The 26,954-nt window shown below is 40.7% G+C and overlaps 1 protein-coding gene across 2 annotated transcripts in view; it reads right to left on the reverse strand.

Moving 5' to 3' along the window:
- smap1 (small ArfGAP 1) overlaps nucleotides 1-26,954 on the reverse strand; it is a 100,783-nt gene that overhangs the window by 1,298 nt on the left and 72,531 nt on the right. For both annotated transcript variants that reach the window (XM_057342618.1, XM_057342619.1), the window contains 4 exons: nucleotides 18,972-19,050; nucleotides 14,511-14,629; nucleotides 4,887-5,112; nucleotides 4,046-4,362 (listed from right to left, as the gene is read on the reverse strand). In XM_057342618.1, coding sequence (XP_057198601.1) covers nucleotides 4,046-4,362; nucleotides 4,887-5,112; nucleotides 14,511-14,629; nucleotides 18,972-19,050 — 741 coding nt within the window. The remainder of the gene's footprint in view (nucleotides 1-4,045; nucleotides 4,363-4,886; nucleotides 5,113-14,510; nucleotides 14,630-18,971; nucleotides 19,051-26,954) is intronic.

Raw genomic sequence — 26,954 nt, forward strand, 5'->3', positions numbered from 1 at the left:
GGTTAGTTAATGTCAATACAATTGTTCATGTTAGTTCATTGTGCATTAAGTAATGTTAACATGTTTGATTTAAAAATGTATTAAATTAGAAACGAAAATGAATGTGAATAAAGGTGTAGACGTATTGCTCATGTGAACAAATACAACCTTGAAGTGAAGTGTTACAGTTTTCTAATTAGGGTTATAATAACAAAAATAACAAAAACGCCAAAATCTGTTATTTCACTAAACACTTGATTTATTTTTTCCCAAGTAAACAGAAATTATTTGGCTATATATATTTATAGACAACCACATGTATCTATATTTTTTAATATACATTCATACTATATATATAAATATATATACACTGTATATATATATGTACGTTATATTTTTTTATACCACGGGGCTGTTGAATGCTTCATTCTGATTGGCTGACGAACGTTCGACGGGTGTGCATTATTTTTCAGTTAAACGCACACCTATGAAGTAGTTCCAGATTTGTCGACCGAATTACAGTTCCATATCACTGCGCCCAGTTTAACTTAAATGTAGCCTACTGTCCACCAGTGAATACGTATCTAACAACAGACAAAGTGACAGGCAAATTCCATTGTCTGAGAAGAAATAACTATTATTTATGGACAGCATTTGAACAACAATGGCGAGAGCACTGTACAGGACTGTTCAGACGAAAAACTAAAGCATATATCAAAGGTAACGGCAAACTACATGACACAATCATCGGGTTAAAGATAATACACGAAGCACAAACATAACAAAAACAACATGTTAAATTCGTCTGTGGAATGGGTAAACGGGACTTAAAACACACAGCAGGAAGCTTTCTATGCCACTGCGAGAACCGCAGCTGGCGCAGAAACATCCGTGTCACATTTTTTCTCTTAATACTTTTCTTATACGACAGGGGTGTTAAATACGACGAAAACAAATCAAATATAGATATTTGTCTTTTCACTCTCAGTGAAGCAAACGCGTATGCACGTGCACTGTCTGTCTTCCTCTCGCTCTCGGAAAACTGCATATGCAGGCTCAAGCAACGCCTTCAGATGAGATGCGTAAGAAATTAGTTCTACCAGCAAGAGCATTCCGGGACAAATACCATACAAATGTCTTGACATAAAACATCGTAACAACGTCTTGTGGTGTCGGAACAACGTCTTGTGGTGTTGTGACCGTGGTATAAGCGGAATAATTGACTCCGGTCCATTCAATTATCGAAAGTTAATGCACACCCGAGGTGTAACGGCCACTCAGCTTCGCGTCGTGGCCGCATTACCACCTCGGGGTGTGCATTAACTTTCGATAATTGAACGGCCCGTCGTCAATTATTCCTTACATAGTTACTGTATATACGTATGTTCATCAGAGATGAAAAAAGAAAAACTAAAAACTTGTTCTTCACATCGTGATAAAAAAAATAGGTCTATGAGATGTTGAATATATGGACCATTCTTCTCAGTCCAAGGAAATTGTTCCAGTTTAGGATTTACAAATGCTGTTATTTGCTCCATTTGATAAATTAAGGTGAATTGAAAATTGAAAAATGGTTCCCTGTTTCTTGTAGAAAAAACTGTTCAATACAAGTTAAGCTCAATTAACAGTGTTTGTGGAATAATACTGATCAACACATACACACAAATCAATAAATATACAAAGGAACAAGGCAAATGTTTTGTGTGGTAATCAACATTACGCCATAAATGCTGCATACCGAGCTCACCTCGCTCTGAACCCAGAATACTCCTTTAAGAAAGTTAAAAGAGGAACACATTTTGCTGTCGGTGGAATGTTTGCAGTACATAAAGTGAAAGTGATGTTTGTACACAGCGAGAGATCAGAACACTGAATCTCCTGACAAGCTGTTTCACCTGCAGATGGCCTTTTCTTCCAACTTTCCCTTTTCCTCTTTCTTAAGGTGACTAAGCTGTTCTCTGATCTTTAAACTCGCTCATCTCTCTTCCCACCTTCTCTCTGTCTCTTTCATATTCCCTCTCTCTCTCTCTCTCTCTCTGTTTTAGACTTTCCCTTGACTCCCATCACTGTTCTTTATATGAGCAGGGCAGCGTGGAGGAGAGGGTCCTGGGGGGCCAGTGGGGGTCTGCTAGCTGTGAGGCGGCCCATCAGCGTCTGCCTGATTTATAGTGCGGGAGTAAAACTCTAATGGGTTCACATAAAAGCCCTCTAGTTTTCATTAGCAAGTTGAATGCTGGGAATTTCATTTCATTTTTCTGGCTATTGTGATGTGAAATAAGAGCTGTAGATGTAGTTTTGGGACCACACTGCAAAGTCCATAGCATTTATGAAAACTCAACATCATTGGGTGATCTAGGGATTGTCATTGTTATGATGTCATCATGACAGTTTTCAGCAGTACACTCAAACATCCATCCCTGACTATTCCCATACCATCTTCAACAAGTTTCATTGGCCTCTTATTCAAACCCATGGGGTACAACCTCTTCCTGAGATGCTGAGGGAGGTTATCCATCACTATGGCCTCCTGGAGTGCTCTGATGTTTCACAAAGTGACTAAACCGCTTTAGGCCATGCAATGTACGTTTAGAATGAGCGTGTTTAAAAATAGTCCAAAGAAAACGTGGAAAATTCCCTCAAATACACTCCACAAGAGGATCCACTCTGGACCTCGACTTCATTAGAGCGCTCAAATGCACAGCAGGACAAAATTCGCCCATCTCGTAATTACACCTGCTTCCTCCTCACACGAAACCTCCCGCGTGCAGACAAACGTGTGGGCCGCGAGAGTGCGAATTTGAATTGGTGTGTGTGTGTGTTTTTAAATATTCCAAGAACACCACACGGCTATATAGGGAGTGTATATTTCTAACTCTAATGAATCTTCTCCTCCCTGCACACCAGCTCCTCGAAAAAACAAGAGTGTGTGTGTGTCAGGTAATGAAGAAAATCATCTAAAAGTCAGATCCATCTCGGAAAACATTCCTCCCTGGAAACAGGCCGCAAAAATTACCCTCACTCCAGAAAACCATTAAGCAAAAGCATTTCTTTCCTCTCACCAAATAGCAGTAGAGTGTTGAGAGCCTATAACTCAGGAGACACACGCACACAGTTGCATTGTGGGTAGGGATTTTAATTAAGGCGTGTGAGTGTAAGTAGGCTGTATTGATTTATGATGTGTAATTAACCTCCTGCAGACTGAAATCTCTGACTCCCTCTGCTCTCATACACAGGGGGTCAGGGGGCCACTGGAGATGATGAGGGTGGCAGGTGATGATAGAAGTTGAGAGGTTTATGTCACTGGGCTCTCAGCTTTAATGGGCCACATGCAGACAGGAGGTAAGGGAAGATTCAAGATATGATGTTAAAAAACAGTATAAATCTCTGATCTCTGCAAATGTGTGATGCAACATTTTCGGCAGATTCGCTTTTCACCTCAGATAGTTCTACAAATTAAAAATCTGAACTGAATAAAAGGCAAGCTCGGTGTGTGTGATGCATTGTGGGAATATGAAATGAATAGAAATAGCTTCAGATCTAGACGTTCTTACTATAAAAAGCCAATACTGATCTACTAAAGTCATTGTGCTGAGCCCGTTTTATAACTGATGACTCATGGTAGGTCCTGGTTAAAAATACATCCTGATGGAACATTATGAACTTAACCTGGCTCCTGCCTGACCTTCTGTGGATGACGTTAGAGAAAGTCATTCGGAATATTTCCAAATCTTTTTAGCCCTACAGCATCTTTTAGGTTCTTATTTTGTCATGATAATATTACTCTCAAAACGTACCTGGCAGCTTCAGCAGTCCCTTGAATGCATATTCCATAAAGGGATCCAATAACTGCAGGAGTTTACAAACCTTATCAAACCAATACACCTCAGATTAGCCAACGTAATCTTTGCTAGTCAGCCATTTTAGTTTTGTTGATTTTGTCTGTTATCTTTTCTATAATTCACAACGGAGTACAATCTCTTTGCTTTTGTACACCTATTTCAGCAATACCTGTCAGGTGGCGGGGACGTTTTATGCATGATATTCCACAAATTCAGATCCAACATACCTGTGCCATATTCCACTGGCCCTGCTGACCCGGCTGCATGGCGTACATGTTTTGAGGGGGAAGCATGCCCTGAGGTCCCATCATGCCTGGGGCCAAGCCCATCACCCCCGGCTGTGCGTTTCCAATGAAACCATTGGGCATCGTCATGCCAACCATCATGCCCGTGTTTTGGCCCATCATAGCTCCGCCCTGGCCCATGACAGCCCCCATCATGGTAGTGGGTGGCATGGCCCCTCCCATCCCAGGGAAGGCCTGGAAGTTCCCCTGCGGCTGCGCCGGGAACTGCATCTGCGAAGGTCCCATGAACATTGCGGCGGCTGCGGGAGCAGAAGCGCAAAGGTACACAATGAGCAAGGATCTATAGATATTTACACAAGACAACGTGTTCAATATGTTCAACGACACAGAAACGGAAGCAGAACGTGGACACAAAGAGCATCAGAGACAGAGGAAAGTAATCGATATCTGCGCTAATGTGTGCAGTTCTTCGCCCCGAGGAAATGAAGAGGTGTTCAGGATGAAAGGGTGCCTTCAAAAGCGCCCTGATGGTTGAGAAATGGCACGGCCTTCATTTGGAGCGTCTGAGGTTTGGGGAAATGTCCTCTTTGAAGAGCGAGGCAAACGAACAGGGGGCTTTAAACCACGTTCAGCAGTATCAGAGTGCTGAGCCACACAATGCTTGAATTATTGATATCCCCCTCCCCATTAAAGCAGGGCTTCTCTTCTTTTTCGGAGATAAAGAGCATCATTAGAAATGGATGTATAACGCTATTTATAGACCTGCATTCTTTTGCAGGGTCTCAAAAGAACAGGAAAGCGCCACTTCTGAGGAAACTTGTACCTTGTGCGGGCTGCTGTGGAACAGAGCTGGAGCCGTAGAGGGAGAGAATGGAGTCCTTGGAGAGCGGTTTCTTGGCCGAGTCTTCTGCTTTGCTGCTCCCGCTGTTTTCACTGAACAGGTCCAGATCTCCTTGTGCTGGATCAGCACTTCCCGTTCCGGCAGATCCTGCCACGGGCACTGCGGAGGAGCCGGTCTGAATGCTTCCAGACGGCATACTGGAACTGACCTAAAGAGCACAGGAGACAGTACACGCTAAGGTTGACACATTTCTATACACATCATTTCCTTGGACATTAAAAGACTTTTTAGCATTTACACTGAGATCAGAATTGCATTGCAAAGCAATTACATTTGACAACAAGAATACATGAAGCGCGAAACACAGTATTGATCAACTATTAGGAGTCGGGCTGAAAAATAAAGTGGAATTTTATTAGAAAGACAATGATCAGAGAAAACTGTTTAGCGGAAGTTAATGAGTGACAAATGCAAAGGAAAATATCCCTTTCTGTACATAGACATCATACAGAGTCACATACAGCACACACCCAAAAACAAGCAAGAGAAGACTTCATCAACTTGAAGCAGAGAAATGACATTAATTACACCGCAGCTGTGATGAATGAATAGCTCAGGAAGAGGAGACAATTCATCGCTTACACAAAGTTAAAGCACACACACCCGCAAACGGCAGAAGATTGAGGAGCGAATCAGTAAGAGACGATGTGCGTTCACCGTTCAGTCAACGCACCTGCATCCGTTTACTCAATTACAGACGTATGATGGCAGACTAGCAGAGACACAAAGCTGCAGATGGTGCGGCTGATGCCATGGTTACCCTCCCAAACCAAAGTCTGTCAATATGAATGAGGGGAAGTTTGGGGTCTAAATCATATTTTGGTTCCAGGAAGCTCAGCATGCTGACAATGGTTTACTGACTCTGGTGGCACAAGGCTGAAGAAACTCAACAGCGCTCTAAGGTCATCAGATGTGGTGCTGGAGCTCTCTGCAGGAGCTGTGATTTTGCGCTGGTTACGTTCCAATGTTGGAAACTCAGATGCTTCGGTAATAACCATGACAGGTTTAAAGGGATACTCCACCCAAAAATAAAAATCCACCCTAAAGTTGTTCCAAACCTGTATAAATGTCTTCGTTCGGTTGAACACAAAGAGAGATATTTGGAAGAACGTTAGCAACTGACAGTTTATACGGGTTTTAACAACTAGAGGGTGAGTAATGCATGACAGAGTTTTCATTTTCAGGTGGAGCATCCCTTTAAGACAAAGAATCAAGGTCTGCAGCATTTAAACTCTTACAGAAACCTCACTTACAGTAATGATGACTCCAATAAAATGCTTTTAACAATAAGAATACAAAAATGACAACAACAACGCATTAGCATGTGCTATTTTGTTTGGTTGATGTGAGACAAGACACAAGCTATCGGAAAATGTGAATCGATAAAAGGAATCAAAACGTGACAATCGTATCAAATCAACCGTTTGGATCCACCAATTAGACTGGTTCTAAAATAGAACCTGTTCTCAAAACCCAACCCTACGTCGCAATAGGCTCACAAAAGAAGACCCTCAGTCTTCAAGAAAAAGAGAGAGATGCGTGTCACATCATTTGCATGCAAATCAAGCGAAAATAAACAAATGTGTATCAATCGATTACCCCACCAAAATCTTCTAGTATCATTAAGTGGAGGGACGAGCGCTTATAAATAAAGGCAAAGAGATATTCTGAGATGGTCAAAGCTCAATGTCATATCAGCATCCCGAGAAGAGCTGGGCACGGAAACGCTTTGCTGTAATCAGGGACAAAAAAGGCATGGCTTGGGGAGGGGTGAAGTTTGGCAGGGACCGATACAGCCCTCTCATCCCATTTAGATGTGCTGGCGATATACAGCGTTGCGTTTAGGTATGCAGGACTCGACACCTTTAGCTGCAGCGGCCACATCTGATAACAACCGAGCAGCGCTGAACCCAGGTGAAACAGCACTGCTGCGCGATAAGGCAAACACTGCCTCGCAGATCTGATACACAACGCTCACGGCTGATTAACCTGTGAGAGCTGACGCTTGCGCGCTATAACCAATAATAGGTTCAGATTTTGATATGAGAGAGAGAGAACCAGGAAGGAACTAAATCACACACACACACCTGAAAGCTAGGCTCAGGATCCCGCCAACGAACAAGAACATACTTCCCAGGACTAGATGTACATTATGAAAAAAAGATAGCATGAGGCCTTTTCTCTGTTTGTAATGAGTGACATTTGAAGCTATACACTGGGGGTCCAGAGGAAATGCTATTAGAATTAAAAATAGATAACATGGGGGTTTGGGAAAAAACCACACTCCACAATACACCTACAGGACCAGCCATATTCATCTATGCTGATACGTACGAGAAAGAGGAAAAAATGCACAAGTCAGAGATAGAGAGAGAGAGAGCGAGAGAGAGAGAGCGAGAGAGAGAGAGGGAGAGAGAGAGAGAGAATTTGTGTGTAACAGAGTAAGCTTTGTCTGATTAGCAGCCCCACACAGATAATTAGCACTCTGGTGGTGCTATGGGTCGGGCTAATCCAGTTTCCCCCCACAGCCTAATTCTGCCTGGGAAACTAGAAAAATCTGAAAACGGGTTAATCAACGAACAGAAGTGAAGTAAAATCACAAATCTGTAGGGCTGGATTTGGTAAAGGTGAGTGGATGATGGGTACATGCCAGAGCGGAGACTGGTAGTGCCACCCTGCCAAAGTCCCTTTCCCAAGTGTGAGGATCAGTCAGCAGGAAACAGCGGATGAGATGAGTGCGTCTGGAGCAAACACGACTACACAGCCAGCAATATGATGGGAAAGGAAAAAATGAATTCATAGCAAAGATCTGTTTACACCAAGATGTCTGTTAGTTCAGGTCATACATACTCCTGTATACACGCAGCATGACTTGACCTTCTCCACACATGACCAAATATATCTTGAGTACTAAAGGCCAGTTGGTAAAAAAGGTAAAACCCTACTTTCGTTTAACTTTCTTCGCTGATGCTTAGGGTCGAAATACTACCAAAAACTAGCTATAGTCCTGCTAATTCTAGCTACAGCTCAGAGTATAAAGCCTGCTATGACAGCCTAACATCACACTGAACCCATCCACAGCGCCCAACATCAAGAGTATGTTCTACCTCAAAGAGACTCAAGGAAATTAACCGTCTAGGGAACACATACACACACCATTAATATGACAAAAAATAGGACCCATTATGGCCATCTTACCCTGCCTGGTCGAGAGAAAAATGAATACGCTTGGCTCTATACTGTCCTCAAATATGCATAAGCTTTCCTTAAATATCTCAACAATTTGCATGTGGTCACAAGCAATGTCTTCACCTTTTTTCTAAATTGCACATGCACAGCATCACAGATGGACTGCCTGTGGTTTAAGCTCTGTGGATGTATTTAACATTACTGTTAAACTGTTAAACATTTACATGTACTGTATGCTTGCATATAGGGAGTCATATGCTCAGACCTTTTGAAGTAATCCAAAAAAAAAAGACTAGATTATCGAACATCCGGTGTTGTGCCGAGAAATGCACCCCTGCCAGATTCTGCACCTCCTTCAATAACACGTTGTCCGATTGGCTAATTCTAACCCCACACCTAACCCTAATCCTAACCCCTCCCCTAACACTTAATCCTCACCCTAACCATTGTGGGGAGGGTGGGTGCATAATCTGGCAGGGGTGCATTTCTCGGCATTACACCGGTCGTCAGTGGCATCAGAAATAGCCCTCAAAGCAGACGATATGTCTGCTGGTGAGTCACTTGCCAGACAGCAGACATTATAACAGCACCATTAAAAACACAACATTGCTAATGACAACAGTGATGTCAAATCCACAGTTTTACCCAGAAAGCAGCATGAGTATATGCATGTCATAGTAGTGAGATTTGCGTAGAACAGGGTTCGTACACATTTTTACCAATACATTTCCATGACGACTCCTTTACTTTCGAGGCAAAATTCATGACCCATAAACTCTGAGCTAATGTAGTTAGTCTTCACCTCACTTCCGTCCCACAGCCTGACGTGCATGTCTAACTGTTTCGTCTGCAAGTAATGATTCAGGCTTTCGTCGAATAACATCACATACGCTCTTTGCTTCGATATGTTTGACAAAGTTAGTTTTATAAAATAAGGAGCCAGTCCAAACGTGCAAATATACGAACATTTACGTTCGCCGCATGCAAATCTGGCAGCTATCTTGCTGTCGGGAAACATACCAGGAAAAATTTGCCTTATATCTTCACACGACTTGTAATAGTGAGAATTAGCCACCTTTAGTGCCCACAATACCTTTGCAGTTAGGGCTTCGTTTCTTGACACAGCATCCGAAATGGTCCCTTGTTTGATGGAGGACTTAAGTGAAACACCGCAGCTGGCTGTGGGTGTCACGGCGTTCCTCAGATTTAAAAACCCGGTGATGGGGTTCAAAGTTTCTTCATGCGCAACAGCAGACTGGTGCTTCGCGCCTTTAGCGTGGCTACTTAACGCTGCCTCTCCCATGTTCGAAATGTCAAAAAAATTTAGCAGAGTCGACATTTTGCACGTGTTGGATGATGATCTCTTTCAAGCCATACATTATACTTATCTGAATGAAGCCACGCATTATTAAATCGGCATTTTCCTGGAATTTTCTAATTTACATCCACAATTTATCGGAGACATTTACTTTACATTACGTTGCTGGCTGCAGCAAGGGCCTTCTCGCAGCGAGCACTCCCTCTGCTTTGCCTGTTCGCAAGATCGCCTGATTTACCAATTAGTTAAAATTAGCAATTAAACATATTTTATTTTTTACAGGTATTCTTTGGACAATTTCCATGACTTTTCCAAAACTTTTTGGGTTTATTCGTTTTCCAACACTTTTTCAGACCTGGAAAGTTCGATTTTTAAATTTCATAACTTTTCCAGGTTTTTCATGACCGTATGAACCCTGGTAGAAGGAGTCCTACAAGAGCGCACATCTGATCTCACCATCATCGGATAAATCTGGAATTACACAAAGTGACTGAAAAAAAACGGAGAAGGAAAAAATCCATAAGAACTGTGGCAACGTTCCTGAAATGCTGAAGATGTCTGTATTCATGCAAAAAAATCTCACTCATCACAGTTAATGGCAAAAAACATTAAATATTCAGTATATTCATATACCGTCTATACAGCAAAGAAAAAAATATTTTAAAATTATTTTCAGTTTTTCTGAATTTATTATTTATAGGTATGTGTTTAGGTAAAATCATCATTTTTGTTTCATTCTGTGAACTACTAACTACTAAAATAAAAATATTGCTTCTATTTGAATTTATTTGCAGAAAACTGGAGAAACAATAACAGAATCAAATGCTCTGTATTCTTTGAGACCTCAAATACTGCAAAGAAATCAAGTTCATATTTTAAGCAATACAAGAGTAATATTTGAAGAGTTTGGTTCCAAAATGAGATAACTCTGTTTTTAACAAATTTCAAAAATCATGTTTTTTTATTGTGCATTCCAAATAATATCAATCAATCTGCAGTTGGTTTGTTTTGATTTAAGCCATAAAAATACAGCTAACTAACATAATGAAACACAATAAAAACATGATAATATAAGAAAAAACGTGATTTTTGAAAAATGTTTAAAACTGAGTTATCTCATTTGGGAACCAAACTCTTCATTTCTGTACATGTATTAAGGAAAAGTTAAAGAAATATGTTTTTAAATGTGATAACCTTGATTTTTATCACAGTTTTCATGTGTCTCGTCATGCTGTCAGCCTTTCACATTGCTGTTGGATGACTTTGTCACCCCTGAGGTTTGTTTTTGTTCAACAGACAATGGATTGGAATGGCCGCAATACATCTAGAAATGCTGATTAAATGAACATTTGTCTCTTCATTTTTTCTGCGGCTGTATATACATTTGTATTTTCACTTATACATACATATGTGCTGTCCTGTCCCTGGATATATAAAATCAGTGTTGTTACATTGACATAGAGAAAAGTGAATAATATTGTTTAGCAACAACGCCTGTCTTTTAAACCGGGATAAAGCAGTTGGCCCCCAGCATGCCCGCTACCACAGAGACTTTGCTCTTTGTAGTGATGTACACACTGAACCAGCTCAGCTTTCATTAGGCATCAGTCCTACTGAGAGACCATCTGTGCTTAAAAACACACACATACACACATTACTGCAGCTCACTTATGTGTCTATATACAGTGTACATACAGTATATTGATGTGTGTTTTATGTGCTATGAGGGATCCAATTGTGGCTTTCCACTGTGCTGCATGCATTTATGCATTCAGCGCTGAATGCGTCTGGAATGCTGGCAGGCCCATATGTTGAGAGTGAAAACCCACTGTGCACAAAAGGACATAAAATGTTTAGAATGCATCCTAAAGGTAGGGTTATGTGTTTTTGATGAGAAACCCACACTCGAACCGCTTTAAACAGTTGAATGATTCATTAGTGAGTCAGCACATTATACATCCTCAGAAATGGGAAGAAAATTGTGTGTAGAACCAGAACTAGTGCAAGACACCAGCTGACAGGTGGTACCAAACAAAAATATAAGAAAAAACATGACCAGGACCAGTTAGATGCAGAAAATAAAAAAACATTGTAAAACATTTATATGTAACTATACATTAACCATAAGCAAAATAAGTAAGTGAGATCTGTTCCTCACATCTAGTTATTTCATTTAGAGTGGACATTAAAAATATATTTCTAGTTTTAAATTAAATAACGAAAAACTAACACAACTGGATGCTGCAAATGCTAGAGATGTAGATACCTAAAAAAGCAGTTGTGAAAATATTGATGTAAATATCCTCACACAAAGCTCCTGTGTACAGAAACAACACTGACAGTTTGATATAGTCACAAGAGAGAAACAGGCCGGTCAGGACGTCAATAACAGGGAGAGGGGATTTGTTGCTAACTGAGCATCATGGGATACAGAACCAGCGAGTGGTTGTGCATTCACACAGAGGCTGTGATGAGGGGGAAGTCTTTCGGAGCAAAATGCAACGAGCGGAGTGCGTGCGTGTCTCAGGGGGTGTGATATGAAAGCTGGCAGAGATGTGGAAAAAGGAAGTTTGAGGACAGATTAACATGCACGGGCTGGAGCCGCTCTGAAGCAATGGAGAACATGGAAGCCCAGTGGTGTCTCATCAAGGGCTCCACATGTCTCTCACGCTCGCATCTCTCTCTCCCCTCAGGCTTAAAGGCATAGTTCATCCAAAAATAAAAATTCTGTCATCATTTACTCACCCTCAGGTTGTTTCAAACCTGTATACATTTCTTTGTTCCAATTAACACGGAGAAAGATATTTGGAAGAATGTTAGCAATTTTCGGTTCTGGGACATCATCCAATACCACAGTAGGAAAAATAATATTGTATATTTTTTGTTCTGTTGGAACACATAATGAGATATTTTGAAGAATTTAGGAAAACAAAGAATGCTCGGGCACCTTTGACTACCATTTAATTCTTCCTACTATGGTAGTCAAAGCTAAAAATGATTGAGATTTGTAGTATTTACATTGTAATTTCTTGTGTCCATTAGTAACACCGTGTCTACTGGTACGATGCGACATGACAAAAGACAATTAAACGCATTTTGAATGTTTTAAATTTTGTCCACACCGGATGCGACCGCATCCAGAACTAGTACTAACTAGAACTAGAACTAGCGACCGCATCCGGTGTAGACACGGTGTAAGGGTCACATTCCGACTCTTAGATTTAGATTTAAAGGGACAGTTCACCCAAAAATCTAAATTCTGTCATCATTTACTCACCTCTTGTCATTTCTTCAAGATGAAGAATGTTGGTAACTGAACAACGGTGAAACCCATCGACCATACATTAGAAGTGAATGAGTTCCACCGTTGTTCGGTTACCAACATTTTTCAAAATATCTTCTTTTGTGTTCTGCAGAAAGTTAGTTATACACACTGAAAATGACAAGAGGTTGAGTAAATGATGACAGAATTTTCATTTTTGATGAACTTTCACTTTAAACCACTCGTTATGTAGCCGCTCCTAGGCCAACAAGTCTGATTTACTCTCTAAAGCCAATTTTAACTTTTACTTGGTGCTTGGCAGGTGTTTCATTTGGACCCTGCGTACCAGTGTTCTTCAAAACATGCACAAAAAAGGTCCTCACGGCTCGCTTTGACTAGGAAAAAAACAAATCCCTATTCACACACAAGTAATCCAATTTTTATATAGTACGTGACACATCTTCAAACACACAAAATACCTCCAAATCCTCTAAGCGCCTGTGTGCGAGACTCCTGACACGTCCTCCACACAAAGACTCCAAAAGACACAACAAACAAGAATAAAGGCATAATGCTACCATCCTCCCCTTCGCACTCCCACTGTCGTTCGATTCATCTGAAGAATAAAAGCAGAGATTGACAGTGTGCTGTTGACACTAATGGCTTGTGTGCGTTTTCTTACTATTCGCAAATAATCTCTTTAGCTCTTTTGTTTCTTTTATTGGCATCCCATGAGGATGCAACGCGCACATACATGCATTACTGGCTTGGGAAGGGCTGAAGTAATGGGGACATCTATTATTCGGTCGAGATGTCCAGGTCAATCCAGGAGCTCCGCAACCCCTCTCACCTCTCATTGATTTGAGTAGGGAAAAGCCTTTGTTGTCGAAAACTGCTTTCTTGGCTTGTTCAGCACAGCTTCAGGCCTCTGGGATAAAAAAAATCTCCTCTCGTTTTGTGTGAGAACGATGAACCGGACAGGTGTATGGGAAACGAGGAAGAGAAACAAAGACAGGATTACGCTGGTCCCATGCTGGGTAGGATGGCGACACCAGCCAAGGACGCATTGAACTACAAAGCTGTCAATGGGGTCCAAGAGTCCCTCTGCAGGGCGGCCATATGTAAAGCACGGACGTCTGAGCTCAGTCAAACAACCTTTATCTGACTGACAAAGACATGCACTTGCCAACAAAATTTCTCTCTCTCTCTCCTCTCAACATCACTCTGTTCTCATCATTCTCTTCTCTTGACATTATTAAATGTCTCTTCTGTTCACTCTCCTCAGTGAAGGACCGTAAAAACTGTTAATATCCCCTCATTATTCACGGTGCGTCCTTTGGCCAGGAAGACCCCGCAAGTCAGTTCTGTCAACCGCAACAAGACAGGCAAAACGTAATCATTTTGTTTGCTAAGGAAATTAAAACAACTGAGCTTGACCTTTTCTTTGTCTCTCTTACACCGTGGATTTTAGACTGGATGAGGGCAGCTCAGAATAAAACAGTGCTTCCTGTTTCTTTATTGTTGTTTCTGACTAATAGGTCTGCTTGGCATTAGCCAGCATATGCCACGATCAATTACCAAATACACTTAAGAATCAGTCTCAGGAATGATGGGCTTCTGTACATTGCTGCCAACCTTTTTCATCACTATTACTGTAGTTGATTTCTTGTGGGCTTCTATAGTCACTCCCATCTTTCAAATCTATAGCTGTGGCCATTGTAGACATGCACAATCCATTCAATAAGCAACTGATGTTTGCATAAGTGCACTCACGTACCTGGTTTGTATTGGTGCTTGAGGGCAGAGGGTTGGATACCATTGGTCCGAAAATGTCGAGGTCATCACTGATTGGAGCAGCACTGCTTGTTCCCGCTCCGCTGCCTGCTGTGGGTGCATCTGTGTATGAAAATCCAGACCAGAACCAGAAAGTGAGAAAATTCTGAATGACAATAAATTGAATATTGAGAAATTACTAAATGATGATGAACAAACAAAAAGCCACAAATCTAAGCAACAGCATTGGGTAAAAGATAACATAGAATGCATGTGTGTTTTCAGTTCTTGAGTGCGCTCAAAACATTTTCAAGCCTCAGGCGGTTATATTTTACAATCAAACTTATTTAGAAGTTTTATTTTGCAAAATAAGCAGAGAACTGCCAAATTTAAACATATTAAACATGCATTCGTATTTATGCTGTATGAAATAACCAAGCTGTATCAAAGTCTCCTTTTTTAATAACAAACAGCTAAGTCATAACCCGAACAAATAGATGATAAAAGCAATAGCAAACTTTTTAAAGAAAATTTAAGTTAGTTTGGGGAAAAATGTAAAAAAAACCTGTTTGCAGATGCCATCTAGTTTAAAAATTAATTTCCTATGCAATGAAATTTGTTCATTCAAATAAGTCTCAGATTTACAGTATCTTCTCCAAGCTGCTAAAGTTTAATATTTGTATTTAGATTAGGGATGTAACAATACATCAATATGGGTCGATGCATCGATTAAATTTCTAACGATATGATGCATCGATGCCACACATAAAATACTCTGAAAATGCTCGTTTAGCATACGTATTGGGCTAGAGCAGTGGTCGCCAACCCGTCGATCGCGATCGACTGGTCGATCTTTGAGACGTTACTTGTCGATCCCCGAAAGTAGGCTAATACGAAAATGGAGAGACAAATATATTGTGCCTGATCAATGTCCAGTTTTGCAAGCGCATCTCTCTTTCTCTTCATTCAGTGGTTGTATGTTTTTAAGTTCTGCATTAATCTTTTCATGGCTGTATAAATAATGATTCCCTGGCCTGCGTGAGTTTTTAATGCGACCGTTATCATTAATCACATTTCATTGTGATGCGCGACTGCGCGTGATCGCTCTTCAGTGTTTCTAATGTCGGTGGTCCGTGATCAAATGCAAAATGAGACTCGCGCATGCACTGGCGTAACTGTCATTTGGAGGTCACTATACTGTTGCGGTGCATTACGCTTAAAAACAGTTTATTCATATGACATAAAAATGTCACTTGTTCGTTGGCATTTTTGTGCTTTTTCACTGGATGCGCAAGCAAGCGCCGCGGTTTCATACTGTCCTGTTTTCATCTGGAATCGCGGCTATCTGTCTTCAGCGAATGTAACTTACGAGTGTGAGCAACGGGATATGGTGAGAAAGCATCGCATTTTAATGTTGAGTTTGTCTGAAAGACAACATCGGTCTATTCACAAAGTTGTAATAGTGAATGATCCGCGGGTCTGTCAGTGATGGTAAACTGCACCAGTACTATCTCATGCGGGAGATGACATCTCCTGCTGATATCCTATTTATGTTTTCAATTAGCCTAATATGATAGCCCATTCCATACTACTACCTTTAGCTATTTTATGAAACAGATACTTATTACCAAGACATTATTAGACAGGTAAAAGTAAATAGATAAATGATTTAAAATAAATAATTAACGTTGTTGTTATTATTAGGGCCTATTTATAACATTTCCATCTATATGATGTATTTACTTAATAAAAGTAAACTAAATAAATGCATCATAAAGAACAAATCTTTATACAGTAAATACCTAAATAATTAGGGTCTTGTTAAACTTATTTTAAACCTCGTTTTAATGTCAAGCTGTCATGTATGAATTAAAGTCCTTGAACTGGTGTTTAAATTGGTGTTTTTCACCTCATTATGGCACACTGAAAGTGGCAACTCTACATGTTACAGAGTTTGCTTGGTTGCATCTGAAAAGTGGAACAAAGAATTTCAGGTAATTCAAATAGACCCACAATTATAGACTAAATAAAAGGCCTCAAGCAGGAGGTTCAATCTGAGCTGTTTTTATTTTCAACTTTTTGAATGGTAGATCTTGCCTTTCAACAATTCTGACGTCGGGGATCTTAGGCTCAAAAAGGTTGGTGACCACTGGGCTAGAGGAACATACAGTTATGACCAACTATTTCTCAAGAACTAAAAAGAGAATTGAAAAACATTACGGGAAATCGAATCCGAATCGTTGAGACTCTTTCCATCTCATTCACACAGATCTGTGAATCACTAATGACCACTTCCAAGCTAAACCTGTTCATACAAGTCTAAGGACTGCTCTACTGGCAGCGGCCCACACCGCCCGCTCAGCTCGCCTTTCCCCTTCCCGCTACCTATCGACTCCATCCAAGAGCAGGAAATCTAATCACACTTCGCATACGAGTCCGCCAACACGCCCGCTCGCCTCCATCGCCGGGCTGCCGCTCAGACGCGTTCTCTCTTTCCATTAAAGTCAAAGACTCCATCAGAGCCCAGCCTGTGTTCACACATTACAGTGCGCAAAGAGCCGGTGGCTTCTTTTATGACTGATAAAATCCATGAAAATAAGAGCTCACAGTAATATTATTGGAGAGAAAAGCGATGGCTGTGGGGAAGAGGAGGGATGAAAGAATTCATGAGTTGGGGGTGTAAGAAAGGAAAGAGGAAATCAGAGAACCATGTTGCAGAGATATCTATAAAAGAATTGTATGAAAAATATTGCATTCTGTTTTGGATGTATTTTTCATGCACAAACTTCTGATAAGAACAAAAAGTGGATTTTTATGTTGTAAAGTCATTAACGCATGACTGCATCGCATTTGTAGTGTAAACGCTAATGCATTCTGACAAAATAAACTTTTATTAAATCAGAAAATCTTACAAAGCATTTAAGGCTCAGCAACAAAAGTTTAGTATCAGAGAAAAGAAATTGGGAAGAAATACAGTGCTGGGGTCCGTTGCTGGTGTGAAGAGGGGATGAGAGACACCAAAGCCTTAAGCAAAAACACATCAATAAGACGCATGTCTCAATCTCAACACCATCATCTCCAGCCGCTCTTCATCAGCACTGACCCCTATTGCCCCGCAGCAGAAAACATACATCTAAACACACACACAAACACTCAGCTCTCTATATCCCACGTGCCCGGGGCACACACACCATCCACGGAAATTGATATCTTCTCTCTTGATTCCTACCGACCCCTCTGTCTCTTCACCGTCTCTCTCAGTCATCATAACGGACAACTCTCTATCGACTGAGATCGAGAGAGTGGAAGATATTGAAAGAGAGCGCGAGAGATGGGGAAAGCGATAAAAACGCAAGACGAAATGGCAAAGGAAAGCTCCAGGGCAGCAAATAGAAACTTTAATTTCCCAGAAAGTAATATAACATCAATTGTGTTTGGTCATCTCAAGGGCTCCGGTTGCCGGGCTGATCAATACCGTCAGGACTGAACTATCAGTGTGTTTTTCTCAACCTTCATCTGAACTGCAATAGCAGCAATAGCACTTAGTGAGTTCTCTATCAGATCACTAACATAGTTTTGAAACGTCTCACATGGGTGACCGAGCCCTTGTCTCGGAACAGTCAAGTGTTTTCAGATCTTTCTATATCAGTTTAAATCAGAGCTGACAATTGATAAAGAAGTTCAAACAAATTTATTTTAATGATATTCCCATTGACTAATAGAAATCAAACCTAAACAAATAAGCAAACCTAACACATATTAAAGGTCCAGTGTGTAATTATTTGGAGGATCTATTGACAGAAATGCATTATAATATTCATAACTATGCCTTCAGAGGTGTATAAAGACCATAAATCATAAAGTGTTTCTATCTACATACACCTCAGGTCCCCTCGCATGGGATTCACTATGTTGTTTCTACAGTAGCCCTTAATAGACAAACTGCTCTACAGAGCACGTTTCATAAATACGTTATCTCCTTCAGTAAAGAAGCAAAAACATGGCGACATTTTAGTTCTGTGTCAGCCACCGTAGTGCTTCGAAAGGTAGGGGTGGAGTGAGCCATTGGTTGCAATTTGCAACTTCACCGCAAGTTGCCGCTAAATTCCATACACTGGACCTTTAAGTACATGCAGATAACACATATTTTGTGCATGGACTGTAAAAAAGAAAAAAAAGAACAAAACAAAAACCTTTTCTTTAATATTCCAAATAAAGACAGAGAGAGAGCATGAAGGTAGTAATTTCAGGTACAGAATTTTTACCCAGGTCTGGGTGGCTAAATTAATTGCTATTTTTATTACATTTTATTATATTTTTATAATTAATCTCATTAACCACCAGGTTCAATTGATAGTCCCAGTGTTGAGTTATGACTGGTTGCAGTCTGTATTAAAATCTGATTCCCGTATTAGATTCCTTCAATTGAAATGGCTGGAAGTGTCATCAATTATTCATGTCTTACCGAGGCCTAGCAGGTCGATAGCGGGCTCTGCGCTCTTCTTAGGACTAGCTCTGGAATCTATCTGGATGTCATCTCTTTTCTGGAAAGGAAGAAGATAAAAGAGAAAGAGAATGTTACAAACCAGCTTTGCTTTCATGAATACATTTTATGTATACATAGCGTTCTTTCTTTCTTGCTAGTGCAATGTGGCCCCCAAATATCTTGGCTTCTCTTTGTTTACCACCTTACTGACACCTGGCTACATCTCACAGGTGTTGACTGACCGCACCTCTTTGGAGCAGCAGTACAAAGGCACTCGAGGCGGGTTGTGATTTGCGATGGGCAGACAGAGGCCATCTGAAGAGCCTTAATCCAGCCTGAACCGCCGATCGATCGGCGCTGTGTTAAAGTCTGGATCAAAGCCAGGCAGAAGCCCTTAAAAACCTCATTCTACACCAAAACACACTTGCAAATATACACAAACAGTCTCGCACAAGCAAACTCGAGAGGACAGCGACGCGAGGAAACAAAGGAGCCAGACAAGGCAGTACACAACAACACAAACACGCCGAATCGGACCGTACTGTCAAATCTGAATGGTCTGACATCAGCCTTATTAGCACATAAGAAGAAAATGATCAAATGCGAATGTGTCATCTAACGTCATTGTTACTGGATTGTTCCTGGCAAAAGATTGGAATTGAGCAACGGAGATGGTGCGATTGAAAGGCAGGATAGAGCTGACACAAGCGCTCTAATGAGCATCTGCCGGCTCGGGTTTGTGGTGAAGTGTCAAACCAGGTGCATCATGGGTAGAGGCTTAAATGCAAAAAAGAACATTGGCTTGTTGCTCTTCAGCGAGCCCGAGACTCAGGTCCATTCAACTGCGCAATGAAATGAAAAACAACCCACGTAGCCTAGCGAAAAATACCATCCTGATTTTGTAAGCCGTGAAATCTAGTTTCTGATAAGAAATTACATTGATCGCTTGTAATTTTACAAGCTCCTGAATTATGAAAGCTATCAAAAGGGTGGTTTTATACATGGCTGAGCCCTAAGCTCTTGAGAAAAGGTTGGATATTGAATTAAAGTGAATTGAATCTTAATCTTTTAGTGGTGAAAATCCTCTCCAGCCTTGCATGTCAGCTTTTGTGTACAGGGCCGATTCTGCGAGGAGTCTTTCACTTGTGACCTTTTCATGTTTGTTTGTACGAGCACAAAAACGGGAGGGAATGCGAGGTACAGCCCTTCAAAAGCAGATGCACAACTGTTATTCACCTCTGTGATGGAAATCTGCGGTCTAAAAATGGTTGGCTATGGCTGAATTATGTATGAATTCAAGGGCTTAGGTGCTTTTCTATTTGTTGACTTTAATGCACACATTTCCAAGGCGACTTCGAAGACGAAATCCATCAAGAATGTATTTGTGCTTTAGATGATGGAAACACAACACAGCCTGAGACAAACAAACAAAACATCCACAAGACTCAAATACGGAAAGACAAATACAAACATACACACCTCGTACAGCATAAACGATTTGTTCTCAATGCCGTGCTTTTACTCCTACACATGAAATCTATAAATCCGTTTTCTTTTACTTTCTCCACTCTCAGGCCCTCGGCACGCCTCCCGTCGCGCTGGCAAGGCGTTCAGCGAACGGGTGTGAAATTGCTTGAACTGTGGCGTTCTGTCTCAGGGGCCTCTCCAATCAAGGTCATTTTTAATTCATGAATACTTCCCTTTGATGGAAGAGTAATTCCATTTGGGTCGCATTCCCTCGCACTCCACGCGTTCGCACCACGCAAACAGGATCAGGAGATGCTTGCATAGAGCTACATGTGCAACACTTCTTTCTGGACTGAAGTACAACCAAACACACTTGGTCCGGCACTCACAACTTCATGCACTCCTGTCATCATTATCAGAGAGCTACTGTATACTGTAGATGAGTCTAGTACTGATATACATATTCATCAACAGACTGTGACGTTTTTTTTCTTCTGGAGATTAGAAGACAGAGATGATCAAAGCAGGATGTTAATGCAGGCCTATTACAACCCACCATGGGTGATTGATAGTGAAGGAGCCAGAAGTAAAAAACTCATGCTGTACAAGACAACACATACAGTATTGTTTATGTCAAAAAAGGTCAAAGTACATAGTAAGTTGCTGATAATTCAAAACAATGATGGTAGCTTTGTATTAGACACCCATGTCAAACAAAAAATGAATTTCCTAAAGTATCTTACATAGCCTGGAGAAAAAAATCATTAATTTATTACGGTTTACCTTAAAGGTCTTTGCACATACAGTCCGAAATTTTCGTATGCGTTTTTTTTCGTATTTGGCTCTCGTTTGTACGGTGTCTCTGAATTGTTATAAAAGGCCACTCAAAATGCTTGCTACGGATGCGAAAACGCAGAAAATCGAACCTGGTCTGAATTCTTTCATGACGGACTAAAATATCGGAGGCAGTGTGTAAATGTGATTGACACAACGTGAGGTCGTATTTATTTTTTACCGTCGGGAAATTTTGGACGCAGATTTCGGACTCAATGTGCAATGGGCTTAAAGGTCCAATGTTAAATTCTTTGGAGGATCTATTGACAGAAATGCAATATAATATACATAACTATGTCTTCAGAGGTGTATAAAGACCTTATGAAGCGTTATGTTTTTATTACCTTAAAGTGAGCTAATTCTATCTTCCAAAACCATAGCAATAAAATACCTTCATAATATATTTTTCTCTATAAAATAAATAAAAAATAAGAAATGGGACACTCTAAATTGCCATTTTTAGTAGCTCTGTTCAGCAAGACTCCGTCCTTTACACACTCACAGAGCAGGAAAGAGTTCTCACTCCACAGAGCTGACAGCAGTTATTAATAATGAGTGAAACCACCCAGTGAAATAAAAAGGCAGGTTAGAAATCTTAAAGCGCCTTACAATCCCATTTTAGTTCAGGTTCAGAATTCATACAGCTTAATAATAAATAGACACATGCTTTTTCTATAGTATGATTGATACTGTTCACCAACACTAAAGCCTAAACCACTTTTGCAGATATAGTCTTTGTCGCCAAAAACTGAAGGTGGATATAAATGAGATCTTGGTTATACACAGCATTATAAGCAGTCAAACACATTTAGTTTGCAGTAATTAAAGCTACACAGAACCAAGCCAGCGGTTAATGACAGTGTGGCAGCATCTGCCAGAGGATGCACAGAATGACGATGCGAAGGCCTTGTGCCATGGGGGGAGAAACAAGACTGTGTTATCATTTAATATGCTTATCATTAATTATAGTTCATCATTGTGCTTATCAGGGATCTAAACTGGGGGCGGCCTGAGGAGTCTTCAGCTCATAATCAGCACGGGCACTTGCATCTCTGATTACTTCTTCCAATTCCACTTTAATCAGCTTTAATCCATGAGCTCTCCATCAGAGTCCAGACATCCTGCCACGCTCAGACACACGCCGAAAGATGTTCAAATGGCCAGAAGCGAAAGGAATAGGGATAAAGTGCACTCCAAAAAGGCAATTACATTTTACTTCTGTATTTAGGGGAATTTAAAAAAATAAGTTTGACCTATGGTAAAACACATTAGACCAACCATATTCGTCCAAATTTTATGTCAAACTAACAGGAAGGATTATCTGGAACAGGGGATTTTAAACTGGGGTCCGCTGACGCCCAGGGGATCTCCAAAAGCTTTCAAGGGGTCCCCAGAAAATTTCAGAGAAAAGATAAAGCACTGTAAAAGTCTACATTGCAAACATTGTAAAAGACTACTGAAAATGATTATCGTTTCATTTGAAATGTTTATCTCTTTCTTTTGCTACATGCAAAGTTTCCACAATTGTTTATATAGGCCTACATCCAAAAGCGTAGCAAAGTCCAGAAACAATATGTTGTATTTATCTAGCAAAGTTTAAATGTTCCTTTATACATAATTTATAGATTTTAGAAAGGGGGTCCCTCACAAAAGGTTAATCATATTTGGGGGTCCTTGGCATCATAAAGTTTTAAAAAACCCTGACTGTAACGAGGAAGGCGGGACGAGAGCCGTGAGGGAACGGTGCGAGGCCGGTGATAATGAGTGTCAGCTGCGCGTTGCACCGGTCTCGCATCTCTCATGGAGGAGCTCTGGGAGCATAAAAGGACGAGCGACAGGAGTGTACGATGAGAGAGGACCAGGCCTGGACATTGTGTTAAGTTTTATTTATGTTTGTGTGGCCGGCAGTTGACCGTGAGGTAGCTGTCGGGCCTTTACTTTCGTTTTGTTGTTGGTTTATTTTATTAAAAGTTTGTTTAATGTTCACAGGTTCCCGCCTCCTTCCTCCCGGGTTTCGGCACCAATGTAATACCTTCCGTGAATAGGAAGGAAGGAGGCGGGAACCGGCGAACATTAAACAAACATTAAACCAACAACAAAATGCAAGTAAAGGGCCCACAGCTTAACACAATGTCCAGGCCTGGTCCTCTCTTTTCGTACACTCCTGTTGCTCGTCCTTTCATGCTTCCGTAGCTCCTCTGTGGGAGATGCGAGACCGGTGCAACGCGCAGCTGACACTCATTATCACTCGCGTCACCGGCCTCGCACCGTTACCTCACGGCTCTCGTCGCGCCTTCCTCGTTACACTGATCAAGAAGGATAAAAAAAGAAGGGCGAAAACAGTGGACTGGGACCACCATATTGATGTTTATTCTGTCTATATGCGTCAGTCAGCACCAAGGCAGCTGTTTATTTTTGTAATTAAAGTAACATTAAAGTTTAAACCATTGTCAGTTTTTGGCTCTTCCTTCCCTGATCTATGAACTGTTACAGTTGTATAGTACATAGGGCCACTGTAAACTGGATTATGTATGGGATGGGTTGTGGGTGTATTTTTCAGCGATAAGCCTTTGTTAGCATTATTGTGAGACGGACAGGCATGAACATTTAACAGATCAACAATAGATGTTTGCCAAGGGAGAGAGGGAACGATGATACTAGAGTAGAATTGTGTGAATGATGTACTGCAGGGGTTCTGAGCCAAGCTTCTGGTCCGTCACAAACTGTCAGCAAACATCACACTGAATAGACAGAATCTGGTGTATGGACACTTTCACGCCTGCCTGCTTACACGCACGCACACACACATACACACAGAGTGTTTCTCTATAGACTCAGAAACAAACTCCTCGGCAGCCAGACAGAAACAGTTTTTATGCTTAATTCGTTTGACGGCCAGGCAAAAGCGTAGCAAAAAGTAAGGGAGGGGAAAGAAAGAACGACGGCTGCGACAGACTGAAAAGTATTGCTGTATAAACACAAAAAAACTCAGTGCAATGAATTTTATAAAGAAAAGCCATTAAACAAGACATTATTTCCTTTATTAAGGAAAGGTTCACCTAAACAAGACAAATGTGTCATTATTTACAATCCCGAATGTCATTTGAAATCCCACATGCCTTTTTCCCCATGCTGTTCAGAGTGACACACCCAAAAAAGCTCTATTAAACCACCCCATACCATATTATGTGGTGAATAATGATTTCAATTTCATTCTGTTTCACACAAAGCAATCTTGTGAATTTCTACATTTCTGAAGCTTTTCAGACAGATGTGTTCAAAACGGTTGCATTGAAAAAAAGAAATGTCACCTTCTGTATTTCATAGAAGACAATAATGGCATACAGTTTTGGAGCACATAATAGTTAACACTGGCATCCAGGTATTTTCATGTTTGGGTGAACTATTCCATTATTATGAGTGATATTACAGGTGCGTGTGTGCGCATTATCACCTCTCTCCTGCTATGTGATCTCATTCTCTAAAGGTTGCTCACATCCTCATCTTTCCAAAGAACCCCAGTGAGATTCAGTGCTCCTTCCCTCCCTAACTCACCTTTTATCTTGACATCACTCCGCCGGCCGCCCCGCGCATCAGCTAATGTGAATTCTTAGTGGATGGGCTGAGATGTTGAGGTTAATGATGATGCCCTCACTGCAGTATATATGGAGCTCAGAAAGGGCTGTCTGAACCCCGGAGCCACTTCACTCGAACCTCAAGCCCCCAGTCGATGAGGTGGTCAACTTCAATATCAACACACACACACACGCAAGGTGGAAGTTACAGCCTCTCCACTTCGGGCTTCTAACCACACTCATTTTCACGCCCACTGGATCCTCACGCTTTCCAAATTGTTTTCGCAAAGGTCAAATGCAATGTTCAGCTCGGAGGGTATGACGGTGTAAATGGAGAACAGGAGGGAGGGGAGACAAACCCAACGGCCACAAATGAGAGGAGAAGGCTGAAGTGTTACAGTGAAACTGTTTCTTTTTTCCTCCCACACTCTGAAACAATGCCAAATAGCATCCAACCATCCATAACTCTCAGCAAGTTCATTAACAGTAAAAGAAATGTGTATGACCGGGCAGCACATTAAGTTTTCACAGCCTTGTATACAACACAGATATACAGCCACGTCATGCACAGCCGAAGGATGGAGTCCCTAGACTCGTAGAGCTGTCAAAATAAACAGAGACCCTAATAGCATCCAGAATTAGGGGTGGGCTGATACCATTGTTTCCTTTAGTCTTGCTAAATCTAGGGCTGTCACGGTTATTAAATAATCATCTCATCGCGATTGTTTGACCTCATCGCGATGGTTTCAGATCATCGCAATTATTGCACATCTCTATAGAAGACACTAGGGGGAGCTGTACTGCATCTGCATATTTCATATTTTATTGTATATATTGTAACTAAAGCATGGTAATACTTGTAAAATGTACCACCACAACACAATCACTTTAAAAAAAACTATAGCATATACCATAAAAATATCCTGCAGTACAATTTAATATTATTTCAGTGTGAAAACCAGTCTACCAAAATCTCATTAACATAGAAGTCAACTTTTATTGTAGTCTTGCAAGTGAGAAAAAAACAGATTAGATGTTTTTCTATGGCTGACAGCATTTTAATGGTGGCTTCAATTCACTCCTGATCAATTTACTTCATTTACAAGTATTTGGCGGTTGTATTATTGACAGGTAAAAGCCTAAACCTTAAGTATGATGACCCAATTTTTTCTTATGTATTTCCAAGAAAAAGAACATAGTCTTTATATTCAGAACAATATGGTCGTTTCAAAGCTGAATAAAAAATGTATGAAAATTAAAAGTCAAAGCTCTAAAACAGACAATTAATCCTCATAATCGCAATGATTTATTAAATCGTCAGCCAAATTTCATAATCGTGACAGCCGTAGCTAAATCCTGCTTTTTCCTGATCAGTGTAGAATTGCATGTATTTTATTGTATTGAACAAAACTATAACGTATTTATGAAAGTTGACTGAACATAATGATATATGCTTTATAATGTAGTGCAATAACTTTTTTCAAAGTAAAAACACTCTCATAAAGTACAGATACTTGAAAAGTGAAAATACTTCACTACTGTACATCTCTGCACTAATGTAAAGTGGTACAATGGGGCCCATGCCCATCCCGGGTGCAGAATGATGCGCGTAATGGATTTGCTTCTCTACACACATTGCGCATTCTGGGAGCTGGATGACACGCTTCATTCATTCTCTTATTTACACGTAGGCCTACTGTGCGTGTCGCGGGCACACATCCGCCTTGACGCACTTAACGCACCTTCTTCTGAAGTTCATAACAGTTACAACACAAAGGTAAAAGATATGTTATATATTTTAAGTAAAGTGCATTGCATCCTTCCAACAGTTTACTGAGCCTTTTAATCAGAGGTTTAAAAACAGAGTTATTGTGTGTGAGTGACGCATTTTACTCTTTAATTTAAGACACCCATCAGTGATTACCAACTCCAGCAAAATACAATCCCTTTAAAGACTATTATCTTGTGATTATGCAGAATGATTAAAACATTGGAACATCTTGGAAAGAGTAGCGTCCTTCTGACTGTCACCGAACACTAGAGTATGCTGAATGGAGAGTGACAGATGACAGCATGACCTTAATGA

This window comes from Triplophysa rosa, linkage group LG9 (assembly GCF_024868665.1).
Source record: "Triplophysa rosa linkage group LG9, Trosa_1v2, whole genome shotgun sequence".
NCBI classification, from domain to species: domain Eukaryota; kingdom Metazoa; phylum Chordata; class Actinopteri; order Cypriniformes; family Nemacheilidae; genus Triplophysa; species Triplophysa rosa.